At 45.6% G+C, this 24,004-nt stretch overlaps 1 protein-coding gene across 1 annotated transcript in view; it reads left to right on the forward strand.

The window, feature by feature from the left end:
* The window catches only part of ADAMTS15 (ADAM metallopeptidase with thrombospondin type 1 motif 15), a 358,149-nt gene extending 348,884 nt beyond the window's left edge, over positions 1–9,265 (forward strand). The window contains exon 8 of the mRNA XM_086956926.1: positions 5,551–9,265. Coding sequence (XP_086813052.1) covers positions 5,551–6,325 — 775 coding nt within the window. The 3' untranslated portion in view covers positions 6,326–9,265. The remainder of the gene's footprint in view (positions 1–5,550) is intronic.
* Positions 9,266–24,004: the final 14,739 nt, after the last annotated feature.

Consider the following 24,004-nt stretch of genomic DNA (forward strand, 5'->3'; position numbering starts at 1 on the left):
CTAATCTCCCCATCTAAAACCAACCCGGAGATACAGATGTGGATTAAGGCCGTCACAGCCCTGAATTGCACACCGACCATTGTGGACTCTGCCAAATCCCTGGGCATTATCCTCGACAGTAACCTCAATATGAGAGACCACATTAACTCAATGGCCAAAGCAGCCAGATTCCACCTGAGCTACCTCTGGAAGCTGAAACCTTTCATCGATGCACCAGACTTAAAAACTGCAGTTCAAGCACTTGTCATCTCCAGACTGGAATACGGCTGTTCTACCCTCACAGGATTACCTAAGACCTCCTTAGCACCTCTAAAAGCGTGCCTCAACGCGGCTGCCAGACTACTCACAGGTACCAGGAAGTTTGACAACATCTCTCCACACATGAAAGCGCTGAACTGGCTCCCCCTGGAGGCCAGAATCTAGTTGAAATTGGCTTGCACTGTACACAAGGCGCTTTACACAAACTCCCCTGCTTATCTGGCACAGAAATTAGTGATATCCGGAGGAAGCAGAAACTCCAGGTCTGCCGGAAACCTACTGCTTCAACCTGCCTCCTTCAAAAAAAAAAGAACTTATAACAGGGCGTTCACCGGAGCAGCACCACGAATCTGGAACTCTCTTCCACCCTCCATCAGAAAAATCCCTCTTCTAGCACGCTTCAAAACTGAGACGAAAACCTTCCTCATGGGTAAATTCTTCGCCTAAGGTCTGCCCAGAACCTCCTCATTGAGTGGGACTAATCTAAGACTACCGCCTCACATATCAAAAGCTACCCACGACAAATACATTTGGAACCTTGCTTTTGTTTCTGTCTATGACAATGAGTGCAACCATTCGTGTGGATCTGTTTGTCCCTGCACCTTAATCTTTTTGCTCAACATTGTATACCGTGTAATGTTTGATCTATTTGTCCCTGCACCTTAATCCTTTGTTTGCTCAACAATGTATACCGTGTAAAGCGCTCTGATACCCTCACGGGTCATGTTCGCGCTCTATAAAACACAAAAATAAATAAATAAATAAATAATAAAAACTTCTGCAATGCTTTTGGGCATGATAGCAATTTGATGTATTCTTCCCTTATGAGTGTAAAGTTATCACATAATGTTCCTGAGTTAACTGTGTTGACTCAGCGCTCATGTAAAATGCTTTTCTTTAATTTCAGCCAAACTGTACAGCGCGGATGAAAGCTATTGACAAGCTAATAGTTTGCTAATGCGAGACCTATTGACTTTGACAATGGTTGTCCTACTTTCCAAGCATGCTGCACTGTACAGTGCACATGCAAAGCAGGAAGAGTGTTCAAGTATAGTTTTTGAAATGGAATTTAGTCATGAGAAACAAATGCGCCCAGTTTGCTAGAGAGAACAAGCATTGGCACGCAAATTGGTTTCGCCTCTGCGTAATCATTTGGTTTTGTCAATGTTTTTTTTACATGTTACACAGCAGCACAACATGTCTTAAAGTTAAAAAAGCATTGTGACACACCTAGCGTTGATTGTGTCATATTGACTTTTGTCTTAACTTTAAGACATGCTGCACAGCAGCTCACACTGCTTTGTAATATGTCTAAAAAGCATTGGGAAACCAAATAGATGTCGCAGTGGTGAAACCTATTGTCTTTGACATAGCTTGTAACAAAAGGAGGAACAATGTTTGTAATTGCTGAAGATATCTAAAAGGTGTGTTTCTTTGACCAACAAAGTGGATTTAAAGTGGCACAGCGTGAGATTATGTGGTATTATGGCCAGCGCTGTTGACTTTGGAAGTGGAAACCATGTTCGAGTCCTGGCGTCAGCTAAACATCCTGTGATTCAAGGCAAATCACTTAATCTCACTGTGCCTTAAAAAATTAATGTGACGTGTAATATAACCAGTGCTCATATAAAGCGTGCAAATGCCCTTGGGACGCGTTTATGGTAGAAGGCTAATGATAATAACTAATTAATTAAAAAAAATACCAAAGCCAGATTTAAACTTCTGGAATGAAGCTGCACCATTAGAGAGGTGGCCTCCCAATTGCTCCAGGCAGCACTGGACTGCAGTTGGGTGGCCGCCGCAGTCCGGGGGGGTCCCAGGTACGCATCATCAGGCACCTGGGCCCCAGCCGGTCAGCGGTGGGTACCCTGCTGCACTGGCTGCCAAATGTAAACTGAGCCGTGGGCGGCACCCCGTGCCTATAGTTGTGTGTGTCACACTCTGTCCAGCTGTCTCTGCAGTAGCGTTTGGGCAAATGGGCATAAGATGGCCGACTCGTGACACCCTCTCAGTGAATCTGAATGTGCTAGTTGGGTGAAAGTCTACGTTGTAGCCAGCATAGAATGAGCTGAGTAACCCAGCCCCCCAAACCTGCTAGTTAAGAGCTTTGCTCAGTTATTGTGGTGTTAATAAGCAACTCAAAGGCTTGTTGAGGAGGTGCTATATATGCGTGACAATGCATTTCAGTGTTGTGATGCTGACCCCAACCCTGAAATGCGTTAGTCTAATGCCTGATGCATGGTACTACATAAAAAAAGCTCTGCTATATTGTGGGGAAAACTGGCGAAGCAGCAACTATTTCGCCTTGCTCACTGGAGCCTAAAAGCGACTAATGCATTTAGAAGGTGTAGCGTAGGAATTGAGTTTCAGGGGCTCAGCAAGAAGTGTTTCTAGACTAAAGGGGGTGTTGGCGATAATTATCCCATTTCTGTCAAGGTCCATGGAGGGATCACAGATGAGGATAGAAGTGTATTGGCAGAGCGGTGAAGGTTTACTTAGGGTGACATATAAAAGAGAAAATTGCATGAAAAGTAATAAATGTCCAAATTTTTATCCGCACCCCAAACATTACCTACAGGGTGTCTGGACAAAATCTTACATTTATAAAGTAGATTTGTGCTAAAAACAGGGTACTTTCTCACCAACATTGAGTTTCATACAAAAACATTGTTCCTACCAAATCTTCCTCCGAAGGGCACAGTAATCTCTTGTTACAGCATTTACATAGAGCATTCAGGGAGGCTGAAATGTTTTCCAACAAATGCCCTTTACTTCCACGACCCACAGGCGGTCGATCGTGTAAGCTTGCAAACCTGCCCAGTATTTCAAGCCAGGCATCTCTGGTCAGCAAATAAAGTGCTTGGCCCCATCCCACCGAGAAGCAACACCAGCTATCAGTATCAATCCTTAAGTATCACAGAATGCCTCAGAACCAGGGATTATGTAACTCTTGGTGTGCATTTCGAAAGTGCTATGTGTTGGTAAAGAGAGTGGGGCAAGAGAGCCTTTAGATGCACTGGTATGGAGAGCTCATTCCGAAATGAAATAAAAAAAAGTACCTTCAATGCGAGTAGCCAGTGGAAGGACACTGGCCAGTTGCCAGTAGCCAGAAACCAGAAGATGTACTTGCCCCAAACTCCATGCCATGGAAAGCAAAGCAGAGCAGGAAGTGAAAGCAGACAATGTGCTGGCCAATCACAAGCACTTAAATTAGCGTGACATTGGAAAAGACGAATGGTATGTTCAGGCAAGTATTGGATGGGTTCTAAGCCCCTTTTAAGATTTTTTTAATACAAGAGATGTTGTAAGTGTGGGCGAAACCTAAAAACTGCCTTCAAGCATAGGCAAAGGAAAAGCAGATACTTAGCCAACAACATGAAGACCAATAAAGATAAATACACAAAACTTTGCTTTTGCAAGTAAAACTTCAGCCACACCTACCTGCATGTAGAAAGAAAAACGTTACTATGCTGCTGAAAGTTGGTTAGAGAGCGTGTGCCCATACTAATATTATTGACATGAAACATGTATCGTCCCTGCTGAGGAGTTTTCAGTATCTGATATTGGTGACGTTTTTAGGAATTTTAAGGCACTTTTAATCAAAAATTCTAATTATTGTTTTTAATATTGTAATTGAACTATTTTTTCTTATTTCCTGTAAAAGAGTATTTTGAGGTACGTAACTACTTTGGGATATGACAGTGTACAGCACTCTGTGGTATCGTTGGTTGGCTGTGACACCACGGCAGATCTCATGCGTAGACATTCGACTTGGAGCGTGAAGATGAGACACTTTAAGATGTCACAGCTCTTCCCAGTCAGCGCATTGGGCTGGACAGGTCTAAACAGCTGGCACTGTCTCAGTTAATTAACATTGGCCTTTATTACTTCAAGTCAGGTCTTTCTTGTCAAAGATTCAGCATTCATTGTCCTAATACCTCTCTCTTCTGCCTCTTGTTCTCCTCCGGACCGTCGAACAGGATTTCGTTAATTATTGCAAATTGTTGTAAGGAGAGTTTGAGATGAGGGTGTTTAGGAGGGGGCGGTGTTTCAAGACACGAAAAGGGAAGAAAGACTTACCAGCAGGGAGGAAATAGAAAACATACTTCTTCCCAGCCAAATTATAGAAGTTTAAATGTGTCTCTGGAGAGGCTTGCCTCACACAGGAAAATATACTTTACTGCTATTCTTCTTCAGTTTTATTAATTCCATATATTTTAGTTTTCCACTAGGTGAATCCTGTTCCCTAAGCTATGTAAAACTCACATAGTCAGGATTGCGAGACGAAGACGTGAAATGAGAACTCCTGCTTCTTACGCCTTCTATAACAGATAAATGTAAAGGAAATATTTCTGTAGATAGTTGTCCTCCCTTTAAAGTAGATGTAGAAGAAGACCTCATTTACTCTGCGATGGTCACTTCTACCTAATGTCTCAGACTACCCGAACATTATTGGACATGCATGGTCAGTACATATTTAGATGTGCATGCCCAGGGCAATATTCGATATGGATGCCATTGCTTTATTGGACCTACATGCCCCAGTACGTTATTTGAAATACCTGCTGTATGCATTATTGGAAATGCATGCCTAGTGCATTATTGTATATACATTCCTAGAGAATTATAAGATACCCAGTCTCAGAGCTGACACCCCAAAGCATCCTTTAATTTCTCCCACTCCTTTACAGCCACAGAATACCAGGACTAAGTAGTACCATATTCTAATTGTGATATTTGTCGGGGGAGGGGCAGCTTGGTGACATCTGTCCAGGGCTGACATAGCATACAGCACTGGCAAGATCACATCCTATTGAGGACACTTAGTGCATGACGTGGTGGGTAACAATGTTGTAATGCTTCCTACCGGCACAGGACTGTAAGATGTCTTTCTTCCAGTTCTGAGACAGCAGTATAGAACAGCTTGGCGGACACCAGTCCTTTGCCCACATAGCAGTCCAGGACTGGTAATATGCCACCTTTACAGTGCTCTCACAGCAGAACAGCATAACAGTACCAGACTGACAAGATTATGTCTAAAGGGAGTATTGTCTTTGCAGGCACTATAGATGCTGCAGAGCAATACTGGTGTATTGCTACTTGGGCTTTCCGTGGCTCATTGATCTATACCTCAGTATCAACTCAATTAGCGGTCTATCTCGATTTCGCACAAAATGTCATCGGATTCTTATATCACGGTTAAGTTGTTCAAATGGGGTTGCATTTCTCTAAGTTTGACAAAATTATCAACTGTGAAGAGCAAATAACAAATGGCTACCTTTTTCCTTTCAGACACGGCTATAACTTTGTGGTGACGATCCCTGCTGGAGCATCCAACATCGACGTGCGGCAGAGGGGCTACAAAGGCCTTGTGAGTGATGACAACTACCTTGCAGTGAAGACAACACAGGGCAAGTACCTGCTGAACGGCCACTTTGTTGTGTCTGCTGTGGAGAGGGACATCATGGTCAAGGGGAGCATGCTGAAGTACACTGGGACAGGCAGTGCCATAGAGGTTCTCCAGACTTTCAATCCCATCCAGGAGCCACTGATTATTGAGGTTCTCTCTGTCGGCAAGATGACCCCACCCAGGGTGCGCTGGTCCTACTACTTGCCTAAGGATCACAAGGACGACAAATACCACAAGGATGGGAAAAGTGGACAAGTGCTTAACAACAGTGTTCAGAGTATGTCCAACCGACTGGATCCTAATCAGCCTAACTACAAAAGAGCAGCTTCCAGGTGGTTGGCTGGTAGCTGGGATGAATGCTCTGTCACCTGTGGTAATGGGCTTCAGAAGCGGTCAGTCGAATGCCATGACTCATATGGCCAGCCAGGTTCAGACTGTGTAGCTGCACATAGACCTATGGACACCAGGGCCTGCGGTGACCCATGTCCCCGGTGGGAGACAGGGGAGTGGAGCTCCTGCTCCAAAACCTGCGGCCGAGGTTTCAAGAGGCGCTATCTCAGGTGCACAGCGGGACCTGGCCTTCCCCTCCCCAGGGACCACTGCGGCATCAGGAGAAAGCCACAGGAGCTGGACTTCTGCATACTGCGGCCTTGTTGACCTGTGTGAGACATTGAGACAAAGGCATCTGCAGCACTCCTATGCCCTCGACAGCCATCAAGTAAGCCGCTGAGTTGACTGAGCGGTAGAGATGCTATCTGTTAAACGATTCCTTGAAACTTTATTGTAGGCCAAAGCGAACCAGAGACTTATGGATAATTCTTCCAAAGAAGCAGAAAGAGATGGTGAAGGAGTAGCCCCCACCGAGTTAAACAATCTACCTCTTAACCTGAACAATATAGAATATTGGTGCCAAAATAACTGAATGGTGGGTATGGGGAGGAAAGAAGGAGGGAAGGAGTTAAAGGAGAAGTCAGAAAGATGATAACAAGGGAAGTGAAGGATTAACACTCAGCATCCTGCTAGGACATTTTGAATGTGGGCAGGTCAGAATCAGAGAAGATCTTTCCTACATTTAATGTCATCCAGCTCATTAATGTGTCCTCCCCCTATAAGCACGAAGATGAAAATTCTAAGTATAGGTTGTGGAATGGAACCAAGTTGTGGACATCAGTTCAGAGACCAGAGCTGGGGTAAAGCCATGCCTCTGTTGGCCTGTTCTATCGAATCACAGTGCGCCTATTGAGTTTGTCATTGAGGACAACCATTCAATGCCAGTTTGGAATGTTGCCCTTTAGAACTCTGTTAATGATGGTGCTTTTTAGACACTCTTTTCAATATGTTCTCTGGAAGTGTGTGACCGTCCATAGAGAAAAGGGACAGCCTAGTACCTCACCACTTGGGAACGGGGTATTTCATTAAGTGTTACATGTGTTTTCTTTGTGCTCACTTGCAGAAAATTCGGTACCAAGCAGTATTACTGTCACACAAATTGTTCACTTACTAAGAGCAAGCTGAGTGGATTACTGTAAAGAAACTTTATTTGCATATTTATGGACAACAAGTTGAAAGATTTCCAGGGCTGCTGCCTTATGGGTCCCATACTCACTGAACCCAAGCTAAGAGTCTTTCTTGTGTATCCCGCACTCTTTGACACTGAGGAAAGAGCTCCCCAGAACTAGAACTGTTAGGGCCAAATACCCACTGACAGCAAACTAAGAGGTTTCCAGGACTACATCCTTAAGGGTTATACACTCCAAGACCTCAGTCAAAGAGATGCCCAGAGATACAGCCTTAACAGTTATAAGCTCAGAGACACCAAGCTAATATCTCTCGAGAACTATAGCCTTAAGGGTCATAAAGTTGCTGACGCCAGGCTAAGATCTCTTCAGCACTACAGCCTTAAAGTTTGTAAACTCACTGACACCAAGCTAAGAGCTCCTCACAACTACAGTATTGTGTTTTTCGCAACGATTTACACCCAGGTAAGGACGCTCCAAGTGGTATAGAGCCATATGTATCACACACACATTGACTCCCGTCGAAGAGATACTCAGGAATTCAGCCTTTGGGTCCACTGAACCTGAGACTCTGAATTTAATGCCTGAATTCACTACAGCATCGGATGGCTCATGTTTGAAGATGCCAGGCCTAATTCTTCACCTCTTTGCAAACTATTGAGCCTCTCACACATTCGTTGCCATCTTAAAGCACTGCAGTACTCCATCCAAATGAGCAACAACCTTACTGCAGCAGTGTTGGCCACTGAACGCTAATTTGGCCTTGTGAGTTTGATACTTGAAAACACTAGGATCAAAGCTCGCCTGTTCTATGGTCTAGTTGGTCCTACATCCAATTACATAATGCTAATAGAACTCCAGGACAATTTAAAATGGGCCCTATTATAACTGAGGCTGAGGATGGAATTTTCTAGTACTACAGCGTCAAGGGTTGAAAACTCTGGGACATTGGGTTCTACTTGTACTGTCATCAAGCTATGTTTTCCCCGGTAGCACACCATTCTTGATCCTACACTCACTGACACTGAGATAATACCGCTCCAGCACAATGATTGTGTGTGCCTCATTATCACTTTCCTGAGCCACTGAATCAGGATCAGAGTTCCAAAGTTCTACAGCATCAAAAGTCCCTCAGCACTGACTCTGAGCTAATATCTCCTTAGTACTTGAGCGTCAAGGGTTTCACACTCTCTGGAGTTGGGCAGAGAGTTACCCAGTGATACAATCTGATTCCCCAACACTAACTGGTAGTGAGCTAGGAGCTCATCAGTAAGAGTACTGCCTTTTGGGTCCCAGCAATCAGTAACCTCAATTTGAGACCTTCTCAGAACCACTGTCTTCTCAGCCACACAGCTACTTCTCTGAGTGAAGAACTTAGAAGTACTACAATCCGGAGCCCAGCAGTGAGAGATTTCAAGCTAAGAAGTCCCAAATTCTACACCTGCCCAGTACATCAGCCTCAAGGCTTAAACAGTCACTTGCATGGAGCTAAGAACATCCCAGTGCTACCAAACTCTCTGACATGAGTTTATAGCTCCTGAGTATCATAACCCCTAAGGTTTCACATACTCTGACAGCAAGCTAAGAGCTCCCCACTAACATAAGCTTTTTGGTAATGTACTCATTGGCATCCACCTAGGATTTTCCAGTACTGCAACCTCTTGGGTCCCTCATTTACTTGAACTGAGCACAGCACTCCCAAGTGCTAACATCTTATAGGTCACTGGCTCTAAGCTAAGAGTTCCCACGTACGCAACCTTGTGGGCATCATGTTTACTCAGGAAACAGCTCTCCAGTACTATCACCTAAGGAGTCAATAGTCATTGCCTGTGCCTCAAGAACTCCTCACAAATATAACCTTGTGGATCCAGCACTAAGTAATCTAAACTTATGATCGCCCTAGTTGTACAGCCTCTTGCATCCCATGCTCACTGACTCATGGTAAGAGCAACAGCAACAGGGCCTCTCACTCACTGATAAGAAACTAAGAAAGAGTTTCAGAGTAATAAAGACTCGATGATCCTACACTCACTGACAATCAGGTCACAATTTCTCAGGACTTAACTATAGCCTTATAGCCCGCCGTAGCGGGCTATACCGGCTATTAAAGGCCTGCTGAATCGTTAAAGGCCCGAGTCGAAGGCGAGGGACTTTAACGAAACAGCGGGACTTTAATAGCCGGTATAGCCCTGCTACGAAGAGCTAAAAGGCTATTAGAACATTCTGCCACTAGAGGGCAGAATGTTCTAACAAATTAAACAAAGGGTTCTCGAAGCTCGAGGGGATATAAATCCCCTCGAACTTCGAGAAGCCTTTGTAGAACATTGGAATGTTGCTCTGCGGGCCTTTACCGGCCCGTAGATGCAGGGAGCACTCCATTGTCTGCAATGGAGCTCCCAACATTCCAATGTTCTAATACAGCATCCATAACACTAAGTTCCCAGACACTGGGCTAAGAGCTCCCTAGTTCTGCAAGCTCCTGGGCATTACGTTACAGTGACATTGACCTAAGAATCCCTCACAAGTACTACAGACTCCTGGGCCGAATGCACACTAACACCAAGCTAAGAGATCCTAAGATTAAACTAAAAACATATGGGCCTCATGCTCACAGACAGTCAGATAAAATCTCTCAAGCACTATAGCCTCATAACTGCAATAGTTATTCCTATTTTTCAAACTCAGAGCGGATCTCTAAGTTCTGAAATCGTTTCATCCCCTAGTTCTGCTCTTTTCTAGAGTCAAATCACTGAAGAATCATTTAGCCCAACAATTAAGCAATCATCTGCAAACTATAAATATACTGGGACTAATGAAAGCATGTTTCCGCCCTGCACACAGCACTGAATCTGTGCTTTTGGCAGTAATGAGTGACCTGAGATTAGAAGCTCGCTAACACAAATACCCTGATATTGCTGGATCTATCAGCTGCATTTCATACAGTAGTTCATGAGCCCGACGTCAATGCCTTCAGGCAGTGGGCAGCTCTGGAAAGGTGCTGAATGGGTTTACCTCATTTCATAAGCACCATTCAAAGTCCATCAGACTGCAACCCTTTCTGTGCTCCTGAGACCTCATTGTTATATGGCATTCATCACCGATCTGCTCTCTCACCCCATCTTTTCAAAGTCTATATCTGTCCTCTGGTAAAACTACTACACATTTGAGGGTTATTTGGGAAATGTGTGTCTGTCTCTTGGAATGAGACCTTTTAAAAGTGTGTGTCCATGCCCTGGGGCTATATAAATCCTAACGCTAAGAAGTGTTTGTGAGTGTTTGCAGATTTGTGTACATGTTGCGGCACCCAGAATAATAACCTGGGATAGAGAGGGGGACTGTTCCTCTATCTGTTTAATTCCATTCTTGGACTCAACAAAAAAGAATCAGGCAACATTTATACATAGATTGTCTGGCCTCCAGAAAGTACTTCCATTGCCGCAACAGCGACTTGTTTACAAACATGACTATCATTGAGGACTTTCCGCCTCGAAGGGATTGCCACGTACATGGTGGGAGGTGCTTCAGGGGAAAATAATCTATGTAAGTCAGTCTGGCAAGCCTAGCTGGCCCAGCAGATCTCTGGTTTGTTCCAGGAACAGCATTACTGATATCTCCCCATGTCCTGGGAGTTTTCTTCCAGCATGTGCAAGGCATTTCAGGACTTTTCCTGCCACGGGCAGCCATATGTTCATGGCTGTCCTGGACGGAAATGATTTCTCAGGAATTGGCATCAGAGAGGCTACACCTAATTAATTATTTAGAGTCTCCTGTGCCGTTTCCACCAGCATCAGTCTGCTAACAGGGTCTTCTCAGTGGCTGGGCTGGCCGCAACTCCATCTTTTAAAATTCTGCCTTCTCCCACAGTTCAAATGAGGCAGGAGAAGGCAGTGGTGGGGCATATAGGCATCTGTTTTTTGTTAAATGTCCGATAACACAGACTTATTAACGAATCCTCAAAGCCTTTTATTTCCTCTTATTCTGATAATCCTAGGGCCTTGCATGCAGGCTTCCCCAAAACGTGTTTTTTTGTTCTGGCTTGGTGTGAATGAGATTATTCTAATCCAGTGCATAAAAACGTTGCCAAAAGGCAAGCATTTGAGTGGGCAAAATAAGTGGTCAGTTGTGGATTGATGTCTTTCACTTGGAATACCCTCCCCTAAAACCGGTATCTCCCAGTTCTGTCTTGCTGGTTTCTCCTTCAGTTCTAGGCACTTCTTTTTCTTTAGTGTCAGAGGCCAGGCTCATGTTTGGGCTAAACTTTACTGATGAGCTATAATGACAGAGAAAGATGACTGGAATTGCTTATTTCAGGTTGACCTGGAGGTAGTTTAACACTCAAAAAGAATGACACAAGTGCCAATAATATATTAAGATCAAGCGTGGTTGGTTTTATATAAATCACTGGTCAAGGATTTCACCACAGCTTTGTCATTTTACAGGGTCTGTTTAGTAGATTGATATGCTCTACTACTTGATTATCTCTCCACCTCCTATGAGAGTCTCCACAACTGCTGTACTGCATTTCCCCAGAAAAAAAGGCCTTTGGTTTTAACCAGGGTCTTTGTCTTAAAGTCGAATTTCGTATCGCGCCCAACGATACAGCGCACGCTACGAAATTCGTTTTGTTAATTAAATTGTTTACTTACCTCCAATTATCCATATTCCGGTTTTTAGCACCCCCCACCCTGCCCCTTCCCCGCCCCGCCTTTCTGCCCCACCAGAACTCCCTCCACAGGCCGCGGCTGCAAAAGGCATTTAGTAGTAGTAAAGTTAGGACTCCTAACTTTACTACTACTAAATGCCTTTTGTGAACACCAAAAGTAGTAAGTTTAGGATTTTATCTCAGATTAGTTCTGTCAATCGCCCCTATGCGATTATCCTGAACATTTGGCAGAGCTCCGGCCCTCAGAAAGCAATTATTTTCCGCCCTGCACAACACCTTTTCAGAAAATATCTTTTTTCAGCTACCGGAAACAGATTATTGGCTGACATCAGAGCTCTCAAGTTTTAAATTCCATGCATAAATAAGTCATCCACTAAACCGTTTTTATTTGCTTTCAGGCACAAATGAATAATAAGTCAAACAGAAATACAAGAACCACAATGTATGGAAGTGGGAAAGTTTAGAAATGTCGTGTGTATTTTAAGATGTGCCCCGCGACCAGCAGTTAACACTGTTTGACTTTCTTAATTCGACAGTTGTTTCACTATGAATCAAGAAAAGTAGATCTCAACTAATCAATTTATTCATCATGACACGAGCCTTTTTAGCTGGGGTGTTAAGAATATGATTCTGAACTACTTTATTCGCAAAGTAACTATGGCTTTCTCCATCACTGGATGTCCACAGAAAATTAAGTTTGCAATCCTGAGCTTCTGTTGAACAAATCAGTGCATTCTGGGATTTTTACGCGTCATTCTTACGCATTGATCCCATTGGACTAATACATCTGAATGCAATAATTTAGAAAAAATTGAATTCCAGGCCTGGGCACAAGGGACCTTCCAAACACAGTCACAGTGAGTGATATATTATGCCTACCTACAAGACAAGCAGCAAGATGGGGACAAGCACATTTCTCATAAACTCATCACATATATGCCGTCTATGTTAGGAGCCGGTGGAAAAATGTCGTTTTAATTAGAGAGTTAACATACTCCTTGTACCATTTGTGCGGGACAACAAGGTTTTCCTTTCCCCTCATTTCTAGTGCACAATCCTCACAATCAGAAAGAATGTCCCTGTTTCTCAGGGTTTGCTGCAGGACAGCTGTCATGGTTATAAGTGCACCTCAATGCACACACCTCAAGCACAGCATATGGAAGCAAATAGGCACTATTATTTTCACTATGGTCGTAACTGATAAGGGTATCCATGAGGTAATCCATGTCTGCCCTGTCCATACAAATTCCACATTGATTTGCAGGGAGAGGGGAGATGGGTGTTGCCAATTTGTTATGTGTTTTGTATGTTATTTGACAGTTCTTTTGCGTTGTTATGTGGCAAGAGGATGAAAATTGCCATTATATTGGCTGTGCGTATACCATGTATACACTTTAAGTGCCTGAGCTAGATACTTGGGCAAGCACCAAATAAAAAAAAAAGAAACCTGTAAATATTTGCAAATGGTGTTGTCTACTTGATTTTTGCTCTGTTGCCTGAGAAGGTGAACGTGTTTCAGGGTGAGCAGTTCTTTCCTTGAGCAATATACATCCAGTCTATGAGGAGAAGCTGTTTCTGGTGCCCATCATTGTGCACATGATCCCACTGTAAGTACAATAAGACCACTCTTTAATCCCAGCTTTGCACAAATTGGGTTGATGTAAAATGGTAATCTTTCTTCATCATGCTCAGATGTGTTCCGATCAGAGACTCTACCAAGTTTTGCTTCATTTTGGAAGGGTAGGTAAATGTATCAAAGGTGGTTGCCCTTTAACCCAGATTCCTACTAGGTATAGTCAGTTACCATGCCAAGAAGGAACCTGGGATAAAGCATTAGATGACGAGCAATTGCCCGCTAGGGACTCGTTAGGCTGAACCTCGACAGTGCTTGTGCTATCTGCAAGACCTGCTGTATCTGTTCTGTGGGCTTTTGGCACACCCACCAACTGCAATTGGTTGTTATCTGTGGCATTCTGAAACTCTGGCTTCTTATTGTTGCTTTGTCTCTCCTTTGTGTGCTTAGCTCCCTCCCTTGCGATTTCACTAAGAGAATATTTTGGTTGGCCACCACATTGTACAGTGTGTGATGGCCCCTCCTTCTTCCACCCACCTGGGCATCGCAGCTTCTCTTTTAGGTCGAGCCTCTTTTTCAGGTTGCCTTTGTACTCTTAAATTATTTTAGATCAACATGTTCAGCTCCTAGAACATGGCATGATGGCCCGCCTCCTCTATGGGAATCGCAGCCTTAAGGGTTCCTTCTGATTCTCTTCAGGTATGTTAGGTAAGAGAGCGGAAGGCACCAAGATAAGGCTGTACTGGGGTGGTCAGATTGGGACAAGAGAGCGTGTCACCCCAGCAGGTTATTGTTATAGTGAGCTCTTCTCTGTGTAAGTCGAAGATAAGAGTGCAGAACAGAGATGCATCCTTTTTACCCATGGGAACGGCTGGACCACCCCCCTCGGATGGTTGGAATCGGGTGATACTTCGCTGGCTCGCGCTCTGTGTTTCACGTGACTCCAGGGTTTTCACGCCTTGTTCAGAGTGGTATTTGTGGCACCTGTGGTAGTTAATGCTGCTCCTCATGAGCTCCTCTTCAGTGCGCTGCCCTCTTGTAGCCCAAGCTAGCACTCTTGCGGGTAGGTGATGCCAAGGACTGGGGCATAGACTGTGCGTCCAGGAGATCGGGTGCAGTGGGGTGGCAACTCTGTGTCTCCCCACTCTATCTGGGAGGGCGAACCAGCAGAGCTTCATGCTTACCCCTCCTTCAGGCTTTAACCGGTGCTTCCATGCATCATGCTCAGCTTCTTCTGCTGGCCTGCTTGCCACAGCAATTTTATGCACCAGCCGGCCTGGTTCTCACTCATGCTTTGGCCACAGTTAGCTTTAACAAGTAATCATGTATTTACTGTTTCCCCCAGCGGATTAGCCAGCATGCATTGTTCCTTTAAAAAAGAAAAAAATTGTGAGCCTAGGATATCTGTGTTACATGGGTATGCCCGTGGCCCTCTGGCATCACTAAAATAAACAAAGAGCAAGTGTGCCTATGCAGCTTCACTTGGAACTGATGGCGTGTTGTGTTGTTTTTCAGGGCACGTGTGTCACAGTTAATTTGGCCCAACCAAGCTGCAGTGTGTTTGTTATCTGTACTGCCTGTGCCTGCCGAGACACCATGGCACTGTGGTCCTCAGCCTTGTGGACGGCGATAACTGAGGAGAGCCATATCACATGGCTCTCCCTCACTGTTGTCTTCCATGCCTCCACTGTGATAATGGGATGTGATTACTGGTAATAATGTTACACATCTGTCCCAGTGCTGGCTGCCATTATATTGTGAGCTTGACACCTGAGTGTCAAGAGCCTTTAACTTTTGGTAGCCTGATAACCTCTGGGTACATTTGCGGAAGGGGTCTGTATCATATCCGAGGGGTGCATACATAAGTGCTAGGCTGCAATCACACAAGGCTGCCACCAGGCCAGTATTATAGCAGCTCCAATGATACATTTGGGTAAGAGGCCGGTGCCTGTAATTATTAAATACAGCAGGGCAGCTTCAGGCCACCATATTTAGGGCCTCATTAGGATGGCGGACGGACCTGCATCCGTCCGCCACCCCCAAGGTGGAGGGACCGTCCGCAGGGGCAGCGGCGGTCCCTCCAGTGCAATTAGGATGTGACCGCCACCCTGGCGGTCACATCCTGGATCTTTAACCTTGCGGTCAAGCAGCACCCGCCGCAAGGTTAAAAAAGCATGTTTTACATTTACATGCACAAAGCGGCAGGCACCGCGCGGTGCCTGCCGCTTTGTGCATGCAAATGCAGGAGGGTACCATAGGTACCCCCCATGTGCACCACTCACCCCCCCCCTTCACCCTGGGGGCCCACAATGGGCCCCCAAAGAAAAGACCGTATGCCTTTTCGTGGCGGCATTGCCGCCGCAGGAAAGGCATGTCCCAATGCAAATCCTAATATGGCTGGCGGTGTCTGATAGACACCGCCACCATATTAGAGCTTTTCCCCCACGGTCGGAAGGTGACTGCAGCGGAAAAGCGGCGGACGGTCTTCCTGTCCACCGATGACCTCCCAGCCATCCTAATCTGGTGGGGGGTCTTTAGAATCCCTGCAGCGGTGAATCCGCATCCTCCAGGCTGGCGGTGGCTTCCGCCGGCCCAGAGGATGCGGATTCACCGCAATCCTAATCGGCCCTTAAGTGCAGGTCTCAATGTCCGGCGGAGACAGGGTGGTTACATATCGACACAGTGATGTCTGATAAAATCTGTGGCTGATAATCCTCACAAAGGGCAGGAGTACAAGTGAAGTGAAGTTGTCATCACCCAACCTACCTGGATAGCGCTCTTCTTGGGGCAACTGGTTAACAGCAGATCTAGTCTCAGGGAAGGAGTGAACATACTATTTTAAATGATTGTGGTATTTCAAGCACATCATTAGCATGTATGAATGATACAGATCATCCTTTCTTTATAAATTAAAATGTTTACAGAAGCTTTTGTTCTGAACACGTGATGCTAAAAGCTTTCTCAATGACGTAGTTTTAATAGTAAACATGTGAGTCAACTTTTACTAAGAGAGTCCCAGCTAGATTCACATATGCGTTGGTCTGCATCAGTGTGCTTCGTTTAGGACGATATGGCAAATTGTGCTCCCGAGATGTACTCATTTGGTTAAGATTGCACAGCGCAGCAAAAGCCCTCCCTGCCGTCTGGCTCTTAACAATTTCAACTAACTAATTACTTTTTCATATCAACCGCCTCATGAAATATAATTTTGCGGCTTTTCTATCAGTGTTTATTTTTTCTGATGCTAGTGCATTTGCTCAGGAGTTGAGGCGTTATTAGGAGGCATCTAAATATCTGGCAGGTGCACCATACGCTTATTGGCAGCCAGGAAAGTAGTATTCTCTGTGGAGCTCACATGGTGTAGGCATGTATTAAAATGTCTGTCTTTGAGATGACCTAAATTTTTTCCCAACAAGGTGGCAACTCTGCACAGACCATGTCACAGAGCTCCTTAGAGAGTGCCCAACAGTGTCAGTGACAGTAACAGACCAGAGAGAGCAGCCTGGCGTGATGCCAGTAAGTAGCCATGTAGCAACAAGGCAAGCCAGCCAGGCCTGTCTCAGAAGAGAGACGGCAGCGACCCACCACACTGCCTGCAACGTGCGTGCTCCCTGTATGGCCACACACTTGGCCAAAGACACTCTTTTACTTATCCTGCACTGCATTGAAGATGGGAGCTGGCGCATAGGTGAGAGTCAAGCAGAGCATTGAAGAAGTGCAATAGGGGCACGGGGTCAAGTATGTTATGGCTTATAGACAAAACATTTTAGCCCACATGCATCAAGCATTTTTGGAGTCGCAAACGGTGCGATTCCTTAAAATCGTCCGTTTGCGATTCCAAAAGTGCTGTTTGGGATGCATCATGCTATTTTAGAAATCGGAACTTTTTTGCGATTTCTAAAATTGCGATAGCATATAAGAAATCGCAATGTTGCGATTTCTTAAATGCTATGCATCATTTCCAAAAAATGTGCGATTTTTCAAATTGGAAGTGCAAATTACCACGAAGTTCAACCTCGTGGTAATTTGCGAAATTGTTTAAAAATGCACAAAAATGCATTTTTTAAACTGTTAAGTTACAGACACACATGTCCTTAGGACATGTGTGTATGTAACTTCTACTGAAAAGTACATTTCATGGGTGCAGGGGGGTCATTTAGACCCCCCTCTCCACCCTTGAAATGGATTGATGAATTGCGATTTCAAATTGCGAATTCGCAATTCCCATTCATTCCTATGGGCATTTTGGCCCATAGGAATGAATGGGAATTGCGAATTCGCAATTTGAAATTCGCATTTTTTATGCGATTCAGTAAAAATAGCGATTTTTACCGAATTGCATAAAAAATGAAAAAATAATCATGCATAGGCTTTTGCGATTTCTAAATTGCGAATCGCTATTTTTCGCAATTTAGAAATCGCAAAAGCCGATATTGATGCATGTGGGCCTTTGTCCTTTCATCTTCAGATAAACACAAATATATGTGAGAGGCAGGCCTGGTACATGATGTCTGTAGGAGAGTAGGGTCTGCTTCCTATTGTCACCCCCACTTTTTGCTGTGATTCTCTGTTTTTTTTAACTTTAGTGTGGCTGTGGGCCTGCTAATCAGACTCACAGCCTAGATATTCTCTCTCTAAATTGATACCATGTACTTTAGGTACATACCAGATTGATTACTGGGTCACCTTTGTGAGCCCCTGTATAGTGTACCATAGGTACCCAGGGCATAGGTGCACCTTAGGCCTACCAGGGGCTGCAGCATGTATTGTGCCACCTCTGGTTTGCCTTCCAAACTGACACCACAGGTCTGTTCAAACAGCCTGGGTAAGGTGGTGTAATCACCCCTTACTTGGATATAGTATACCTATATCTACCGTTATATATAGACACATATACACCTATAAGGCACTCCTATGGTAGGCCTCGACAATCCTGGAGGCAGAGTGCTTGGTTTTATGTGAGAGGGTGCCCTAGCATGAGCTGAGCCCCTCTGCAGCTTTCAGAACCATCTCCTTATAGCTGTTCTATGATATAGCCATACCATCTACTCTTAAGTGCATTATAATCCTCGCTTTTAATGCTAACTCTGGTTTGGCTTTATCAAAACATGTAGTGTAAGATGTCAGACACTTTGGAATACTACCCCCCCCCCCACCCCCCACCAGTCCTGGCGGCGAGGGTAGCATTCCACCCTTCTAGGGGGAGAAGAAATGTAGTTACTGCTTTACCCGGTTAAAGTTAAACAGAGCCTCAGCATCACAAAATGGATGCTGCTGCCACAGGCACAAGTCTGACCTCTGCTGCTGGACGAAACTCCGGCAGGGGAGGCCTGGACAATAGGTTTCCTGTCCAGGGAGGTGCCAGCACCTCCCCTGACAGGGTTTGTGTATTGGGAAAGGGAGGGCTGCATCAGCAAATGTTTTTCCAGACACTGCCTGTGGCACACAAGGTGTTCCATGCATAGCCCGGTTCAAACCAGTTGCGGGGGCACTCAGCCCCAGCTCTGGCGTGAAACTGGACAGGGAAGGGGGTGTAACCACCCCCTGCCCAGGTCCACCCATAGGAGGGACCTAGCCAGGTAGTCCATCCCCCATCCGTAGTATAAGTATAGGAGCTGTGTCCCTAGGACTTTAGATTATTACCCTGGGCGAATCTTTGAAAGACATATCCTGGACCTTCGACGTTCCCTTCTGACTGGAAGATGGAAGATATCTCCCTTGTGGTCAAGGAGTGACCACCCTGTTCAAACAGGCACCAACAGCAACTTTGCCAGTCTGCGTTTTCAAGGCTCCCGCTGGATCCCGAACCTCTGGGACACAGGAACTAGACTTCCAGACTTCTCTGACTCCGACCCACATCCACAGCAAAGCTGAGACCCGTGGCGGAAACGAGAGATGTTGGACCGGACACCGTGGACATCCTACATTTTGCTACCTGTACTCCTTTCTTGAAGCCTCAGTAAGTTGTGCATTGGGGTATGAGAAGCCCCATCCCCGAGCACCATTTGCACCGAAGCCCAGGCCCCCACACTACGCCTTTGCATATCAGCTCAGTGCATCTTCCCGGTTCCTTGCCTGTTGGCTAGTGAGCCCCCTGAGACTCCATTTTGAAACTAACTCATTTTCCTGGTTGCTCCAGACTAGCTCCAGCTTCCCTGAAAAGGAGAAGCGCCCCAGACCTTGCTGGTCTGCAACAGAGTCAATCTTGACATCCTGTGTGGGTTGTGGTTGCCAAGGGTTGTTGGGTCCAATCCGGATACCGACACCGCAGTCATCTAGAGCCGTTGTGGGACAGCTCTAATCCAGCGCCAGGTCATCGTTGATGCCTCCTGGACCTCGTGGCTGAAGAGACAAGTTTGGCTACTTCACCTGAAATGACCCGTCATCACCTGGTTCCTTCCTGGTCACTGGCTAGTGACCCAGACTCTGTCCCTTCTGCTTTCAGGTTCTTCAGATCCTCGATCCACCCTTGGATCCACTCAGAAACTTTTCCTCTGGTTGCCTGCAGCACTTCTTTGCAGCTCTCCATAGAAAATGACAACGAAACCCGACACGAAAAGACAGCTATGCACCCGGCTTCCCAGGGTGAGGTAACACGAGTACTCCAGTGCTCCCGTGGATCTTGACTTTCGAAGTGTCCTATTTTAAAAGGGTTCCATCCTAATCCATCCGGAAGTGTCCTTAAATTGCATATTTGTATCTTTTACAAACTCGATAGAAAGTCAATAGTAACCTGCGCCTGTGTTTAGACACTGCACGCGGCTTCCGTGGGCCTCCTACTTCCTAACCTTTGGTCGATTAGTGTAGCCCCAGCGATTCCACAGGCTCTAGCCCTGTTTTCTAATACTCTTGTGGTACTTATACCACTTTCTTAGCATATCAGTATATGGTTTGTGAGGCCCCTAGGGCATAACGTATACTGTGCAACTTATGGTATATTAACTGTGTGACTTGTATTGTATTTTGACCTCTGACCTCATAAAGAGTGCAGAGGGGTTGTGTTTAGATAAAATACCCATATATTTGATATATACATTGTGTGGTGTCCTTTCATTTGGTACTCAAGGGATTATAATTGGTAAAACAACTTGCTTAACTCGCCTACTGAAGTCTTAGCCTGAAGACTGCTGGTTCATGCTACCACTAGGATAGCTTTCTATAAGGTTGACTTTACAACCACCATCAATAAGGGTCAATTAGACTGGTACAAGGTGCCCACTAGAACTAGTGGACATCATATGCCAGGCTAACTTCTCACATTGGTGTGCAGCGGTTGGGATAAGAGCTTGCAATTGTTTTACCAAATAATCTAGAGATATCATCTGAAAGATCATATCAAGGTACCTGTAGGTACATATAAATCAAGTCTTATATATACATAAGTTCTACTGAACTTAATAGTTGTAGGTGGTAAGGGCTTAGCACACCCTGACTACAACTCCTAGTGAGGTTCTAGTAGGAAAACAAGTAGTGTAGGTAGGTGCACACACCACACCTCACTAGCAATGTCCTTGGAAACAGGGCCTAGTGGGCCTCTGCCAGAAGACAACCAAAGGTTTCCTTCTAAGTATGACACATTCTCTTTTCAGGAACTGAGAAGCTTGTGTGTGGTCAGAAGACTGAGACAAGGACAGAGTCCAACCTTTAACCACCTGGTAGATATCTTAGTGGCTCGTGGTGCAGAGAATGCATCAGACCCAGGTAACAAAGGTCGTAGAGATGGGGCCATCCCTCAACAGAAGAGAATACTGGGGAGGATCCACTGGTCTCTGATGATGAAGTTGATGCTGACCAATATGAGGCTGATTAACCTGACCTGGGCAATACAAGACTATCTGGAGGTGGAGCGATCCATGGTAGGCCCCCTCTAACCTTCCAAATAGGCCTAACAGTGGAAACAGAAGGCGCAGATCACTTTCAGTGGTTCTGATCATTCTGATTCCTCAGTAGGGTCCAATACCTCTGCTCCGAGGAGGATGCCTTCTCCTCAGAGAAGAGCGCATAAAGCTAGGATGAGAGAGGCCAAGCTTAGGATCAAGAGGCAAGAAGTTGCTCTTGCAAAATAGACCCTAGCTCTTGAGAGAGAGAAGAAATGGCGTGGGCTAGAGCCCACTGGTGGCAGCAAAATCCCAAGTGGTAGGGAAAGGTCTCATGACCATAGAAACCTGAACAACATTGTGCCCCCCTATCAGATAGGGGATGACACCCACAAGTGGATCACTGCTTTGGAGAGGACCTGCAAAGTACAGCAGGTACCCCAGAGTCAGTGAGCAGCAATTTTATGGCTCTCCTTTTCAGATAAAGGCAGAGTTACGCTCCTAACAGCTAATGAACAGGATGCCGACAACTACTATGTCCTGAAGAGTGCTCTAATAGATGGGTTTGGCCTAACCACTGAGCAGTACAGGTTGCTGTTCAGGGATACCCAAAAGACACATACTCAAGATTGGACTGATTTTGTAGATTGTACTACTAAAGCTCTGGAAGGCTGGTTGCTGGGCAGTAAAGTAAGTGACTATACAGGATTGTATAACCTTATTATGAGAGAACAAATTCTTAACAACTGTCAAAACCAGTTATTGCATCAGCACTTGGTTGACTCTGATCTGACCTCTCCCCAAGAATTGGGAAAGAAGGCAGACAAATAGGTCAGAACCAGGGTGAAGCAGAAGGTACAGAACCAAGGTGGTGATCAGAAGAAGCAAGACCAAAAAGGTGGGGAGAAAGCAAAAGACCAGAAGTCTTCTCAAGGTCCCCAAAAAGCTTCTAATGGTGGGGGTTCCCAACAATCTAAAAATAAAGAAGGCCCAAAGAAACCATGGTGCAAGTTTTGTAAAGTAAATACTCACTGGACCAGTGATTGCACCAAGAAGGAGGCAGCTCCAGCCACCATTGCCACTAAGGCAACTGTTCCCCTTAGTTCTGCTCCAAGTGGTGGTTCTCAACAGAAGGGTGTAGGAGGGTTAACCCTGGGAACTGAGTTAGAATACCAACTCAAGCTGTTTTGATCTGTGATGGGGACACAACTCTGTCCTCTACTGTAAGTCCCAATAACGTGGGCAAGTACAGACAAACTCCTTTAATTAATGACAAAGTGGCTCAGGCCTACAGGGACGCATGTGCTAGTGTCACAATAGTGACGTCTGGCTTTGTGGACCCTGGACAGATCATACTAGGTGAAAATTACCTAGTGACCAATGCTAGCAATGTCACTACCACTCACAGTATGGCAATTGTTCATTTCTCCTGGGGAGGGGTAACTGGCCTCAAAAAGGTTGTGGTTAGCTCAGACCTCCCTGTAGAATGTTTGCTTGGAAATGACCTGGAGACTTCAGCTTGGGCTGAAGTGGAGTATAGGACCCATGCTGAAATGTTAGGGATATCAGCACATGTCATTGCTGTGACTAGGTCACAGGTCAGAAATTGCAACACTGAACAGGCACTGGATTCTGGAACAATGGACCAGTTGCCTACCAGGAGGAGAAGCAGTAAGGTTAAAGAAGTGCCTTCCCCCTTGCCTCAGGAAGAGGATCAGCCTTCTCAGGAAGCTTATTGTGAGACCCAGGAGGAAACTGTCCTAGAAGAGCTTGAGCCTGATCAGGTTGAGTTTCTTGGGACAGGGGGCCCTCCAGGGAAGATCTGAGGCAGGTGCAGTTGGACTGCCCTTCTCTTGAACCCCCTCAGACAGCAAGCTGCTGCTGAGGCTGCAGGGAATGCTAGTGGGACCCATAAGACTTATTGGGATGAAGGGCTCCTGTATTGAGAGGCTAGAAACCCCAAGCCTGGAGCTTCCAGGAGGTTGGTCATAACTTTGGCATTCAGGGGCTTCCTTCTCACACTAGCCCATGATATTCCCCTTGGAGGACATCTTGGCCAGAACAAGACTTGGGACAGGCTTGTCCCTCACTTTCACTGGCCTCATATGTCAGAGGATACCAAGGAGTTTTGTCGCTCCTGTGTCACCTGCCAAGCCATTGGCAAATCAGTTGGCACCACAAAGGCCCCCCTTATACCACTACCTGTGGTGGGGGTTCCCTTTGAACGTGTAGGGATTGACATTGTTGGACCAATGGATCCCCAAACAGCCTCTCGGCACAGATTTATTCTGGTGGTAGTGGATCATGCCATCAGATACCCAGAAGCCATTCCCCTGAGGACCAAAATAGCATCTGTTGTGGCAAGAGCCCTCCTGTGAGTTTTCTCAAGAGTGGATTTCCGAAGGAGGTTGTCTCAGACAGAGGTGCAAACTTTATGTCTAGATATCTGACTGTAACAAGGAAGGAGTGTGGAGTGAACTACCAGTTCACCACACCCTATCATCCACAGTGTAATGGTCTAGTTCAGAGATTCAGCAAGACCTTAAAGAGCATGATTAAGGGTCTCCCTGAAAAGCTCAGGCGGAGATGGGACATCCTGCTGCCTTGCCTTTTTTTTGCTTACAGAGAGGTCCCACAGAAGGGGGTTGGCTACAGCCCTTTTGAACTTATGTGTGGGCATCCTGTATGAGGACCCCTTTGTCTGGTGAAGGAGGGATGGGAGTTACCTCTCAAACCTCCCAAACAAGACATTGTGGACTATGTACT

This window comes from Lissotriton vulgaris, chromosome 2_1 (genome assembly GCF_964263255.1).
Source record: "Lissotriton vulgaris chromosome 2_1, aLisVul1.2, whole genome shotgun sequence".
Classification (NCBI taxonomy): Eukaryota; Metazoa; Chordata; class Amphibia; order Caudata; family Salamandridae; genus Lissotriton; species Lissotriton vulgaris.